The following is a 15,370-nucleotide window of genomic DNA, read 5'->3' on the forward strand; positions in this document are numbered from 1 at the left end:
GGGGGGCACAGCCCCCCACGTGGGGGGTGCAGGGGGGCTGCAAAACATTAGAAAGGTGTTTTTTTAATTTATTTCCCCTTCACATTTTCGAGTTTCTGTAAACTCTAGATTCTGGCTTTGGGGTTATGAATTTCGAGTTTATAGGAATTCAGTCTTGTGAAGGGGAACCAATGTCATACATAGTGTGCGATTAGGGGAAATACTGAGTCAAGAAAGAAGGCTTTGTTTGAGTCCTGCCATGTACGATATACTAAGCAATGGAAACTAAGGGTAGAATCTCCTACAGAAAGCTCTGAAGCTTTTGTTCACATGCACCACGGATATATCTTGCACTCCTTCAAGAATGCTAGTACCTGAGAATGTAGCAAATTGTTTAACAATGCTGGAATGAAACCTGGATTTGTATGGTATATCTGTATCTACTGTTATGAGTATGTAAGCAAGAATTAACATTTTCTCAGTGATTGATCTGCTTGTATGCCAAGCTTTTTAAATAATGTAGAATTCACTGCTTGACTTTCATTGGATTGACAATTTGTTCTGTATTCTTTATTCCATGGTTTCTCTGTTGTGTTATTTTGTGTTTGTTTGTTTAAAATTTGCTATATTTGCCATGTTTATAAGACCTAGAGCTGTTTATCAAAAAATGCAATTCAGTAGAAAAAGAAATGTTTTGTTTAGTGTGATGGGAATACATGATTATGTCATACAAAAGAAATCTTGCTGAGTCCTATAAGCATGGATTTTCATGGCAGATGAGAGACATTTGAACCAACCAGTCAAATGTATCATGATGAAAAGTGGTTTAAATTCCCAGCATAAGGTGTTCACACCTTCTGTTCCACTCAAGAATGGAAGTAATTGTTATGAGTGAAATTGCTGACAGGTATCAGTGAGGGGGGGAATGAAAAACTGACAGACACCTTCACTGAAGAACCACACAAATACAATTGTACCTTATAGTGAGTCTTGAATTTAAGAAAGTTTTAAATTGGAGAATCTTACAGAATGCAAAATGGATGACCAAATGCAAATGGTTAATCCACTTATTGAGAGATATGACTTCAGTGACAGAATCAGTAATCACATATTCAGACAAGTACAAAGAATGGAGACCTAAATTCACAGCTCTAGTGTTATATCTGTAAGCTAACAAAACAAAAGAGTGCACCGCCATCTCAAGAGAACATCAGCACAAAATGTCTGGCATGCAAAATAAACTGCACTAGCTTGAATGTAGATACCACTGGAACAATGTGAGACTGGCAAGGATGGAAAAAGGCAATGAAGGAAGCAAAAGTAGGAGATATTTACATGGACATCTGTCCTCAGGCTTAAATTTCATCTTATGTGAACTATGCATTATCAAATGGCTATACATTTTACTAGTACCTTAACTAACAGTAAAAGAAGACCAGGAAAAGGAATTAGGCTTTTTAACTATCAGGGCAGCGACTACATTATGCAAGCAGCAAAGAAGTAGGATTGCAATCACAGGCAGTAAAGTTCTCCTTTCCATAGACTTTTCTCAACATTTGTTGACCTACTGGAATGCATTTACAGAGATCAGGAATCAATTCTATCAGAATAATGCACCTAAATATTCTAAATCACCTGTGAGGCAATATATAATGAGATGAAAAAGCCATTCATTTTCATCCTTAGACACCAGCTTTTCATTTCTATGCTCTAAGCTACCACCTGCATCAGAATTCCTGAAAACAAAAGGCAGCTCTGCTTGATTCAGGCTTCACAGTTTATGGCTAGACAGTACACAGGCAGGCCACGTTCTGCAGCTATGGCAATACTATAATCAAGAACATCTACATAAGAAACAAATATGGTAATATCCCTAGGTTCACACCCCACGAAAAAAGTCCACCACCTAAGTAGTAGTCTTAGTACGAAAGGTTACCAGCCTCAGATGTCAGATGCAGCAAGAAATGGTTTATGTACACACAAACTGGAATTAGAATGCCTCTGCAGCACCAAGAGGTACAAGTACTTTACCTGTAGCTAGACTAAAGGCAGCAACAAATATACATTCTGCAAAGCACTCAGCAGGCATCCAGTAGCATCATCAAACTGGCACTGTTGGCGAAGTACTAAAGCTTAGTTTAATCCCCATACAGCTAAGACCTTAGGTTATTAATAGGGAGAGGAAGCACTCTACTCCATATAGTATTGAAAGGATGGTCCACCCTTGCATATAAAGGATTTAATCATAGACTTTGTATGACTCCAGAATATGTGAAATATGCATATTTGTAAGTTATGTGCAAGTCAGATCACCTTGCAAAGCTAGCATACACTTTATTTATTATTTGTCATTTTGTATAGTGCTACGCTTGTAAAGAAGTTCCAAAGTCATTTTGTTAAAGAAAGTTCATGGAAACCATGAAAACTACTTGATGGTTAAAGTGATAAATAGTTTATTAAGGCAGAGTCACAGTTAATGAGGCAGAATAGGGTCATGAAGCTGACATGGGATGAAAACAAAGTTCACTGTTTTAATAATATGTAATATTAGAAAAGTGAATATTTCAAACATGTAGATCAGAATTAGTGAATCTTAAACTCTATGCAGTACTCCTAAAGAAAATTAAACTAACTCAGTGTCAGCAGCATATGTTGGGGTGGCTAGGGTTCACAATCTAGTCTGCACATTCTTTTATTCATTTTAATGCAATATTATATCAGATTATCCACTAAAAGTTGTTGATAACTTACCTAAGACAGTTTTCAGCTTCATTTTGATATTCCAAAATTTTTGTCACCTGTATAAATAGTAAATCAGTAAGTAATATAGAAATGTTCCCAGGTTTTCAGTGTTAATGCTGGTATAAACATGTATGCATTATTATTCGTTCATTCTGTGACACTCACTTTACCCAGTTCAGAGCCGGGGGTGGGGGTACAGTCTAAACTAGTTTTCAGTGTATACAGACAGAACAACTGATCCTTGATAGATTATTAATTTATCAAAGAATGCACACAAACAAACCATAACTGCATACAACCACTGATTGGAATTGAAGATGACCAAATGTTTAACCTTTGATTACATTTCTGTAGTACATGAAGCACACAAATTTTACTCCATGTCTGACCAATAGCTAAGTCAGTTATATGCTGTTCTGCCAGTGGACCCAGTCATAACAACTTTTAAACGTAAATAACTTTTGTTATGCACCTCTCAAAATGGTTATGACCGAATGTGGTGCTGCAGCACAGGTGGCAACCTCCATAGAACAGCAATTTCACAGCTTTAAAAGCTGTAATGTTCTATATGCTCACACATTAAATGCAAGTGTGACAGGGTAAAGAGACAAACATATTTTGAATCTATAGGCAGGAGTGTAGACAGCATTTTTAGCACAGTATCCCAGCCTCCAGAGTAAGAACTCTAAAATGCAGCTATCACCCAATACAGTAAATACTGCAGAGTATGCCCTTTTATTATGGTGGGGCATACTGGAAAAATACTCGGTTAGCAAAATTAAAATAGCCCTACAGTAGTGAAGCAACATTTTAATAAATATGTCAGAAAGTTTTAAATGTAAATTCTAGCAAATCATAAACAGCGTACAAAATAAATAAATCGTCTGTAAAAAGTTCTGATGGAGTTCTGTGTTATGAAAGAAAACACTAAACCAAGACAATAAAAAGTTGGGATATATATTTTACCAATGGAATATTTTTTTTGTGGACTTTATATGTTAGTTGGATGTATTTAATTTAGTTTTGTTTGTAAAAGGTGTACACTGTAGTGGTGGGACTTGAAACCATATATCAGCTTGCACATATTGAAAACAGATCTACTACCACCTGTAAAATGATGGTATATAACAATACAGTAACAGCTGTGGAATGAAAATGTGTGCTGTGATATAATTTATACACATTTAACTTTAGAATTTGAATCAGTCAATTAGAACAACTAGGTACCGATGTATTCTTGATAAGATAGATAGCTGCATGGCTTACAAATAGAAAAGAGTAAGTATCATACAGCAATTTGAAAGGTAAAATTCAATGTTACAGTCAAGGGTGCCCCACAGGGCTCTATCCTAGGCCCATACTTGTTTAAATTGCATCTTCCAGATCTATCTTTTCCATCTGAGGTTCTGCAGTCTTTATGCAGACGACTTGAAAATGGGTTTACAGATATGGCATTTGTTTAAAAGAACTTGACTAAATTGACCATTTGGACACTGGAGAATAATATGCTGATACATACATCAAAAACAAACTAAAACTGAAAGGTGAGCTACTAGCATGCAAGCACCAGTAACAGATTCATATTTGCCATATAACTAGATACACAATTGTTTTTTGACAAGAAACTGCAAATTCATGCTCATTGAATTTAATTTTTCTTGTATTTAATAATACCTCAGGACAGCATAGGCCTCGTGTACTACAACGAATTATGAATGTATCTCTTCTATCATAACTAAACAGTTATGTGTTATCAAAATGGTTGTCAAGATTCACCTCTTCAGCTTCATTTCACACAACTTTTGAAACCTTCTTGATATCCATACCTCAAACAAATATCAGGTTGGTTATGACTGGAGGCCATAATCTTCTATGGATTCCATAAATCCATAGGGATTTAATAGGCATGCAGTCCAGGAGACCCATCAAGGAGCTTAGTCCATATTCCCAATTGCCCAAAAGTACTGCCTGGTTAAATAACTTCCTCAAGGTCCCATAGTAATCAAATGAAGGTAGAAAGATTTAAACCCTGCAGCCCTGACACAGGAAATAATGCATTAACAAGTCAGAGGTTTGGTCCTGTGCACCAGCTGTCATGTGGCTGTTATTTATCAAGTCCATAATAAATAAGTAAAGCATTATTCACTGTGTACTTGTGTATATCACCCTAGCATTATTCACTGTGTATTTGTGTATATCATCCTAGCATTATTCACTGTGTACTTGTGTATATCACCCTAGCATTATTCACTGTGTATGTGTGTATATTACCCTAGCATTATTCACTGTGTACTTGTGTATATCACCCTAGCATTATTCACTGTGTACTTGTGTATATCACCCTAGCATTATTCACTGTGTACTTGTGTATATCACCCTAGCATTATTCACTGTGTATGTGTGTATATTACCCTAGCATTATTCACTGTGTACTTGTGTATATCACCCTAGCATTATTCACTGTGTACTTGTGTATATCACCCTAGCATTATTCACTGTGTACTTGTGTATATCACCCTAGCATTATTCACTGTGTACTTGTGTATATCACCCTAGCATTATTCACTGTGTGCTTGTGTATATCACCCTGTGTATTTCTATTCTACATTTCTTTGATGATACATTTGTTGCATTCCATGTTCTTATTGATTGGGGCGTTATACCATTTGATGGGTTCTAGTCTATTCAGAAGCTATGTAAAACCGCAGCCAGGAGATAACCATGATGGGTCATTAGTTTACCACAGCCACTCTGGTAATGTTCATATCTAAAATGTATGCAGTATCAAAATATTTTAAGTATAACTGCATAGGACTAACACAGGATTTATACAAGGAAACCACTCCCGAATTAATGGGCACTTTGTCAAACATACTAGGTGCTCAGCATTTTGACATATCAGCTGATACACACACATCCTCTTTAAATAGTTGACATATAATCATGCAAATGTCGGGGGTTAGAGGCCAATGGATTTCATTCAAGCAAAGAACAATGAAATGTATTTGACAGATGCACATCAGGCATGTTGATCTGGACTTTCCAGTCTTTACTTAGGTGGCTGGAAGCGTCCAGAAAATTTATTATAGTTTTATTGTACTAAGTCTGCTGTTAATGCACTAAGGTGTAGTCTTTTGTGTTTCATACATACATACACACAGACATATATGTGTTTCATGCATACATACACACAGACGTGTGTGTGTGTGTGTGTGTGTGTGTGTGTGTGTGTGTGTGTGTGTGTGTGTGTGTGTGTGTGTGTGTGTGTGTGTGTGTGCATGTGTGTGTGTGCGTGTGTGTCTGTGTGCATGTGTGAGCATATATATATATATATATATATATATATATATATATATATATATATATATATACATATATATATATATACATACATACACACACACACACACACACACACACACAGACATATGTGTGTATAAATATGTATTTATATAGATCTATATATATATATATATATATATATATATATATATACACATATATATATATATATATATATATATATATATATATATATATATATATATATATATATATATATATGTATATACATACATACACACAGATATATATGTGTGTGTATATATATATATATATATATATATATATATATATATTGTGTTATACATGTTTAATGTGTTTCTAGATTTTAATGAGCATGTACCCATATGACAGTACTGTCTGTAAACATCTTGAACATATTCAACTACTGGAATAGCTGAACCATCTAAACTTCTTACATATTTATTTTATTTATTTTTTATTATTCACTCATTATTTAGGATATGCATGGAAACTGTTTCATCATCGAAGAACACATTTTTGTTTTTTTTCATGTATTGTGCTTAACTGGGAAATGTTCACTTCTTCTTGAGCAGTTTGATTCTCAGTATTTGTTAAAATTCACATCATACTTGCTTAAAATCATGTTTGATTGTCCTAAGTTCACAGAAGTTGACTTTATGTAAACAGCTTTTATTCACTCCTATTTTGTCATGTTTTTTGAGAACTCATAGACATGCATTCACAGCACTATCACTCTTTGAGAAAGATTGCTGTATGATGAAGTCTATGATTATTCACTTTCCTCCAATATTTATTGATCATGGCGTTGGTGTGTATATAACAGACTCTTAACTGACATATCATATTATAGAACTTATTGTTCTCTTTTCTCAATCAGTACTACAAAAACGCATTGTTCTATTTTATAGATAAAGGTGTGTCCAAACTGCTTCTGGCTAAATTGCTTGTTGCTGTTACTCAGGTTGGTCTTTGTAATTATTACAATCAGTGTACTGCCTCAGTAAATGTGTGTGTGTGTGTGTGTGTGTGTGTGTGTGTGTGTGTGTGTGTGTGTGTGTGTGTGTGTGTGTGTGTGTGTGTGTGTGTGCATGTGTGTGCGTGTGTGTGTGCATGTGTGTGTGTCATGTTTTTTCCCTTTTTTATGTTACATTTCAGTTAATTAATACAAATCAGTCTAATATAACATATAAAACAAGCAATTTCACAGAACATGGGGAATCCTCAAGGTGTATTAGATTAGGTGAATCTGTAAAGAAACAGAGCAATTTAAAACTACAGTTAGAATTAAGTAATTGTATTTGATTAGGTGAATATGTAAAGAAACAGAAGAATTTTAAACTACAATTAGAATTAAGTACTTTAATATCAGTTTGCTATGACATTTCTTATCATACATATTTATTTATTTTTTATTTTATAGATATTTTTAAATTAGATTTGTGATACCAAAATTCAGAAATTGTTCACACAAAATGAGACCACTGTGTCAGCCAGAACATCATACCCTGCTTTGCTTATGGGTAGGATCAGAATTAAAAAATTCAAAACTGTGAGCTTTAAACACATATTTTTTCTTTCTTTCTTATTACATCTGAAGATGTTTACAAAAGACTGTCCATGTAACCAATACAGGGAAAAATTTAAATGCTGTAACTTTTACTCATGTACTGGTTTAATTCTTTAAAACACAAGTGAAAACATTTACATATGTTCTCACCTTCAAAACTTCAAAGTTACAAAGTCCATAGGTTTAATTATAACTTCTGTGTGCTGACTCCTTTTGAACTATAATTATGGTTCACTGTGTACTTTTAAACATTGTGTTATAAACAGTTACTACAGGTGTTGTGACATGAGTAGTTTTAAAAAATTACTGTTGTAAACAGTCTGAAATACGTACTGTTTATGTATGTATATATTCACGGTTTACATCTGATTGCGGTGAAAGTCCGATTGGGTAATAAAACCCCTTTCCAGCTGAAGCATGAGGACAAAACTTCCAACTGACATAAAATTCATAAACATAAGATACATATAATGGCAGAAATACAATATAATCTACATTTCCATACAATCTACAGGGAAGAGTTTTACCTGAATTAGCCCATTCTCATAGGTAAATATAGGGCTATCAGTCTAGGGACTATTAACACCAGAGGTCAGAATTAAACGCTGTACATTCCATCTGTGAGATTAAGACCTTAGCCATTTTTTCAACCCTCCCCTTCTCAGTCTTCCACTAGAATCAGCTTGTATATTCTCCACATTCTTAGCAGAATGAATGGACAACCATTTTATTCATTGTTTTCTGCTAACAAATTAAAGCTAAGCCGTTAACCTAGTAACTTCCTTTCCTTTATCTAGTAAGTTATGCCAGTATAGGACAACATTAATTTCATAATGAGCTTTTGAACATGTTTATAAATCTATAGTAAAAATAATTACTAGTGTTCATGCCACTTCAGCAACAGGGCATCATAGCAAAACCCATTAGAGATAACCATATTAGAAAGGTTTCCCTTTATCAAAAGAAAACTTCTAAGTAGACAAGCATAACTTGTTGGATACTTAAATTTACCCACTGAGATTTTTTTTTTTTAATAAAACAGCAACTGGTGAAGACATAGTGGGGCAATCATGTAATCTGTGCATATCCAGAAATGTCTTTGTGCTGCGCAGAATAATATATGCTGGTAACTCAATATCACTTCTTTTGTGTGTGTTTTTTTTTTTTGGGTGGGGGTGCAGTTGAAATGGAACATGCATTGTTATTTATTTATTTATTTATATATGCATTCATTTGTTGACATACGTACTTACTTACTTACTAGGTTTGTCCCAGTAGGCTAATAGTCTCTTTTCAAGGGGACCCAAGGTGGTATTCATACTAAATAGGGGAAATTTGGCCATGGCACTGGGAACTTCCTCTACTCTTTTTTTTTTTTTTTACATTCACCTCAGCTAACTCAGATGTATGGAACATCGGTTTAATATCTCATCCAAAGGATTTTAAAAAGATATAAGAATAAAAGCACAACAGAGATTGAGTAATTTAATATACTTACAATAGGGTGTTGCTACACCTTACTAATTGTATGGTATGGCAAAATAAAATTCAGCATTTTGTGGTGGATTAATATACTTCTTTAATTGCCCTGTAGTCTTGAGTTTGTTTTGTTCAGTTTCCATTTGTCTACAGTGTAACTCAGATTAAGTGGGCTAATCAGGCAGTTTGCCTAGGTGTAATAGGTTACCCAGTAAAATTAAAAATAATATAATATAATATAATATAATATAATATAATATAATATAATCAGCAATGTACCTCAGAGCTTTTCTGTTACCTATATTTTTTAATAATTTCTAAAAGATTCCAAGCTATTTTCCATCATTTTCATAATTATGTCCCATTACTTCACTATTATTTTCATCCGTTAGATTAAAATGCTGAAGCGGGTAGTTTTTTTTTTTCCCTCTCATTTGCCTATAAGCAGTTTTTGAATAGCTAAACACTGAAACTCTTTAGGGTTCCTCTTGTAATTCCAAAGCCAACACTTTAAGACATTATAACATATGAAGTGATTTTTCCTGTAGGTTGCAAATACTATGACAATTCGAAACTGAATTTGTTTAATATTAATCCAGGTAGCACTTGAAAAATATTGTGCAGAACAGTAGGAAAATATGACACTAGAAAATATTGATAATACTAAAGTACACACGTCATAACTGTTTGCTTTACTTAACAGTCTAAATTTCTAGCACACTAAATCACGCAAAATGTCTAAAAGTCATCTGCTTTATCATGACTTACATGACTGCATTTATCATTACTTTCCAAGATTAATGCCACAAATATCGTTAATCCCGTCGATGGCATATTTCCCTCCTTAGTCTAGCATGTACACACACTGTGTCACAAACTTTTCTCTGTATGCATTTGCATTTAAACTGTACAAACTCTGATTTGTGCTTCTACAATAATTACAGAACTGAAATTGAACACTTGAGTCCCACGTTAGCTCCCTTTAAATTGAATAGTAATTCAAGTGATAAAAAAATCAGAGCACATAAACCTAGTTTAAGCATTCTGAGACAACTTGTGTGTAATGTTTAATGTATATTGCTCATTTTATGTTGTAGTTGTCAAATGCGCCGTTTAGCTGAATGAGCTTTTCTTCCCAAGAACCTGTTGTAAATAGGCTATGCTCCAGACAAATTAGCGCAGTCCTCATCCAATATAAAAATAAATAAATTTAAAAAATGAGTGATAAATTGAAATATCACCATCATTAGTAGAATGTAGCCTTATTCTTAGAAATATGCACAAAAAGAAAGGAAAAACATATACATCTAAAATAATAATAAAATGAAGTCTAAGCATCTATAGCAAACAACAGAGTTTAAACATTTGCTATAATAAATATGTGGCTTATAAAATAAACTTTTTCAGCTTGATCCTACCTGTATTGGTTGTATTTTCCCTAAATCCCTTTGTTACTCTAATGTTTGTTCTTTATCCTTTAAACACTTGCCTTCTTCTGCTGCCGTATCTAAGTACACAGTAATTTTGGCTATTTATATGTGTACACCTAGTTGCAAGAGGCTGTCAACACTTAGTACTCCACCCTACCCTTATCAGATCTTGTTAGCACTATGATGCTGGTAGTTAACGTAATTTAGAGCCTTAAGTATCATTCAGAAGATATTTTTAGTTTTTCTTATTAGAATTATGCTCCAGAGTGAAGAAGCAAAAGGAAATAAAAAAAAAATGTAGGTGTAATGAAGTGATTAGGTAATCGATGACAGTTTATCAGAATTTGTGCTGAAATATGATATACAAAGATTTGAAATGCATTCATAGAAAACAGTCTCTGTTAGACAGTTGAACATATCATGACTTTCAAAATACTTACAAACACAACTATCATTACTATGGAAAAACTTGTTCCAATTATTTTGGACAGCAAGCATTTCTGTAAGATGAGAAATTGAGCAAGAGTAACTCAAACATATTACAGAAAAGCTGCATCTTTGCTGACACTGATTTTTTTTTAATGTTATCCCCTATATTCCTTATGCATCACTAATAGCAACAGTAGCTAATGACTCAGAGAACATGAGTACATGTTGTATTTACATTTGGTATATCCTGTCAGTCATTACTATTCTGTCAACTGGAAGTCTGAGAAACTTCACCCTGAATATCGGAATATATTACTGTTACATGCAAAAGCAAGAGGGCAAAAGTAAAGTCGAAAGCAATTATTCAAGCTATTTATTTACATTTTAAGTAGATAATCTTTCAAGAGAAGCAATTAATAAAGCAACATTAACGTTTGACTACAGAAGTAGTGACTTGTGCATTTGTCGGTTGTAAATGCAGTCCCCATTTGAATATCAGAAGTTTTTCCAGTTGTATTATGTTGTCCATGACTTATGCTGTTGTCACTGATATTTTATGTTTTCTCATAGACAAGAGTTAAAGTTCAGTTTTCAGTGTTCCCAGAAAGGTGATGGAACCACTATCCCCAATGAGGGGGATAGCCAAAATTTTTGGAATTGTATGCCCATTTACAGGATGTAGCCCCCTCCCTCACAAATGTAGCCCCTCTTAAACCATAGACAGTGTATTTTTCTAGGCAGTATATAATTTTCATAGGTTCATAGAGTAGTACTAAGCTAACTGCCCTTGCAAGCCATTTTAAGCCTAGACAATTATCCCGTGTAAGACTCAAACCCTGCACTCTGTGTTTGTAAGGCAAACACCTTAACCATTAGACCAGCCTCCCACCCTTTCCCCCCAAAAAGACAAGTCAGGATACTTAAATAGTCTAATGTCATAGCAAATAAGCTTTTTTTTTTTTTTTATTTTAGCATAAGTCCATGTGCGAAATATATATATTTTTATATTTTTTAAAATGATACCATCTGATATATATGGAGTATTCCCAGTGGGATTATAAGTTCATAGGTTCATAGGTAGGTACTAGGCTATTGGCCCTAGGGCATAAATAAGCCTAGCCAAAAAAAGTTTTGCTTACGCTTCCCTCCCAAATGGTTTAGTTTCCTGTACCCCTGTCTAACAGGGCCACCAAAGTGATACCCAGGGTGAATTTCCTGTTTCCCATCCACTCATCAAGATTCCTCTTGAAGAGCGCTAATGAGGAGCTCTGCCTCACATTTATGGGGGGACCTTTTTCCAGAGCAAGGGAAGTCTCTGAGACACAAATTTGTCCCACCAACAAGTCCTGTTTATTGTTAATATCAGGTTTACATCCCTTGAGCGAGTAGCTCTGGTGGATTGGGTTTTCCTTAGGTGGAGCATTTCTAGCAATTCGGGGTTTGACATAGCCTTGTATGTCAGGCAGAGATCACCTCTGAGTAGCTGGTACACGACCGAGTACAGTCTGAGTTTTTTAGCCTCATGGCATAGGGCAACTGTTTGAGGCCCGTTATCCTCTTTATGAGGTACTTTTGAGGCCTCTCCAATTGTTGCAGATGTTTTGTTAGGTACATCCCGAACGGGGCATTATATTCAATAATGGGTCTAATGAGTGATGAGTAGAGGGGGACAATAACATCCTTATTCCTGGATGAAAACCCTTTTGTGATAAGGTGGGCCATGTAGAAGGATTTTCTAATCAGTTTAGCAATGTGGTTGTCGAAGGAGAGGTTACTGTCCACCTGAGTCCCTAGGTCTCTTATCACACGCTCCATGGTAAGTGGGCTACCACCTATGTTGTAATTCATAGGTGCTTGGATTTTTCCAAAGGGGATGATGATGCACTTTTTGACATTTAGTTTGAGGCTGTGGTTTTGGCACCATGTATCTGTGTCTGTAAGACCCTTTTAAAGGATATCTACATCAGTAGGGGTCTCAATTATGGCACCCAGTTTGTGGTCGTCTGTGAACTTTGTTAGCTATAGTCCCTCTGTGCTTGCTTGTACCTCCGAGAAGTAGATACCGAACAGGAGGGGTCCCAGGACTGAGCCCTGTTGTACACCACTAGTCACAGGTTTGGAGTCGGATCTAGCGTTTCCTATTCTCACTAAATGGGTTCTATCCATGATCCAATTAGCAACCCATCTTGTAACATAGAGGTTTATATTCAGGTTGGTAATTTTGGCAATAATTCCTGATTGGGGAATGGTATCAAAGGCCTTTGCAAGATCAAGGTATGCTGTGTGAACCACCTTTCCCTCGTCTGTTGCTTTAGTGACCATTTCGAAAAAGTCAATCAGATTTAGGAGACAAGACCTTCCCTTTATGAACCCAAACTGGGTGGGGTCAAGGGTTTGTAGGTTACCAATGTCTTTGTTTATGAGTTCCATGATGATGTGCTCCATGGCCTTGCAGACAAGACTCATCAGGCTGATGGGGCAGTAATTCCCAAGGTCAATGGTGGCACCTCCTTTGTGGAGTGGTATAACTGTTGCTGTGCATCACTCTGTGGGCACATAGCCTGAGGTGAGACTGTGGTTAAACATGGTATTAAGGTGAGGAATTAATTTGTTTTGGATTTCATGTAGTACGCAGCCTGGGATGCTGTCTGGTCCCATGGATGCTGTGTTTCTTGCCTTGGAAAGTGCTATTTGCACCTAAGTGTCTGTGATTTTAGGGGCAGTACAATCTTCTGGCATGGAAATGGGCCCTTTGCGGGGTGAGGGTGGGGAGAAGTTTGCACTGAATCTATCTGCCAGTTTATTGGTCAATGTCAATTGGTTCCGTGAATTTTGAATCATTATGCTGTAGCTCAGAGCAGATCTGTGAGTTGTTATTTAGGTTTTTGACATAGCTAAAAAATGCTTTGTGATTGTCTTTGGTGTCAAAGCTCACCTTAGAGGTTTTTATGAGGGTTCTTAGCTTTTTGCTAAGGTTGGTCAGGGAGCCCCTCCATTCCTGGGTTTTACTCTTTTTTGCAATAATTTCTTCCTTCTATTATAGACCTTATTTATGGCTGGGGTCCACCAGACTGGTTTCTTCTTTTTGGAGGAATGGGTCTTGGCCTTGTTTGGGATAGCATGGTCCATGCACTCATGAAGGTGCTTGTAGAGTGCTTTTGCATAGGATATAGCAGATTCAATCATATTGCCTTTCTGCTGGGGAATAGAGAAGTTTGCCACCTCTGTCTTGAGTAGCATAAAGTTTGCCTTGGAGAAGTTTTTCACCATGGTTTCTTTTGGGGTAGGGGGTGAGGGTGGTATGTGAATATCTAGGGTGATGAATTTATGATCTGATCTGATCAATGAGGAATTTACCACAGGTGTGGAGCATTTGTCCCTCATGTTGGTGATGACCAGGTCCACTATAGTTTTACCTCTTGTGGGGTGTTAATAAGCTGGTTCAGTGCATTGGAGTTAATGTACTCCAGGAAGCACTGAGCAAAATTATTAATACTTCCATAGTTTTCCCAATTGATGTTTAGGTAGCTGAAATCACCCAGTATAAGGGTGTTTGGTTGGACTCTCATGTTTTTCAGTACCTCAAGGAAAGAAGAGTGCGTATCATGGGGCTGCAAAGGTGATCTGTAGCAAGCTACAATCTGAAATGCAGTTTTGCCCATTGTCAGTTGCACTTGGATGATTTCCAAGGCATCATACTTTGCAGCCAGTCTGGAGGTGTGTTTATCCTTGATGAATATGGATACGCCTCCTCCCTTTGTATTTTGGTCCGAGTTTTGCAATCAAAATGTGTGGTATAAGTTGAAGCCTGGAATCGCTGGGGTGATCTCTTGAGCCTTGAACCAGGTCTCTGTTACTGCACAAATATCAATGCTCTTCATGTTGAGGAGTGCCTCAAGAGAGTGCATTTTGAGGTTTAAACTACTAGCGCTTAGTAGCATGACCCTCAGTTTTTTGTCACTAGTACTTGTTATGGTGGTGGATTTGTTTTTTGAGCCTTGCCTAAAACAGGCTCTATTGGGGTGGCAAGAGCCTTTGCCAGTATCCTGAATCCCTGGCGTGCCAGGTGCAAGCCATCTCTGGTGAAGCATTGAGGCTTGCCAAGCATGTCATCCCAGGCAGACAGGTACTGGATCCCCTTTGAACTACACCAAAAACTTAGCCAATTGTTGAAATTTATAATTTTTTCCTTGTATTGAGGTATCATTCCTGGTGAGGGTAAGATGCTACTCAGGGCTGGGGTCATACCTACCTTGATTACATGCTCAGAGAGCTCCTTTATGTCTTTTTTCATGTAGTCCAGGGAGGTACGTCTCAGGTCATTCACAACAACATGGACAATGACAGAGTCATATTTGTATTTGTTGTTTCCTGACCTGAGTGCATGGGTAATGTGGTGGATTCTGGCACCCGACAA

General features: G+C 36.2%; 1 protein-coding gene across 1 annotated transcript in view; it reads right to left on the reverse strand.

Moving 5' to 3' along the window:
* Window positions 1-10,590, reverse strand: part of LOC122806654 (mucin-5AC-like) — a 29,915-nt gene extending 19,325 nt beyond the window's left edge. Inside the window, exons 1-2 of the mRNA XM_044077255.1 lie at window positions 10,513-10,590; window positions 2,731-2,777 (exon numbers count right to left, since the gene is read on the reverse strand). Coding sequence (XP_043933190.1) covers window positions 2,731-2,752 — 22 coding nt within the window. The 5' untranslated portion in view covers window positions 2,753-2,777; window positions 10,513-10,590. The remainder of the gene's footprint in view (window positions 1-2,730; window positions 2,778-10,512) is intronic.
* Window positions 10,591-15,370: the final 4,780 nt, after the last annotated feature.

Source organism: Protopterus annectens, chromosome 7.part0 (assembly GCF_019279795.1).
Source record: "Protopterus annectens isolate FY-2018-M chromosome 7.part0, PAN1.0, whole genome shotgun sequence".
In the NCBI taxonomy this organism is placed as follows: domain Eukaryota; kingdom Metazoa; phylum Chordata; order Ceratodontiformes; family Protopteridae; genus Protopterus; species Protopterus annectens.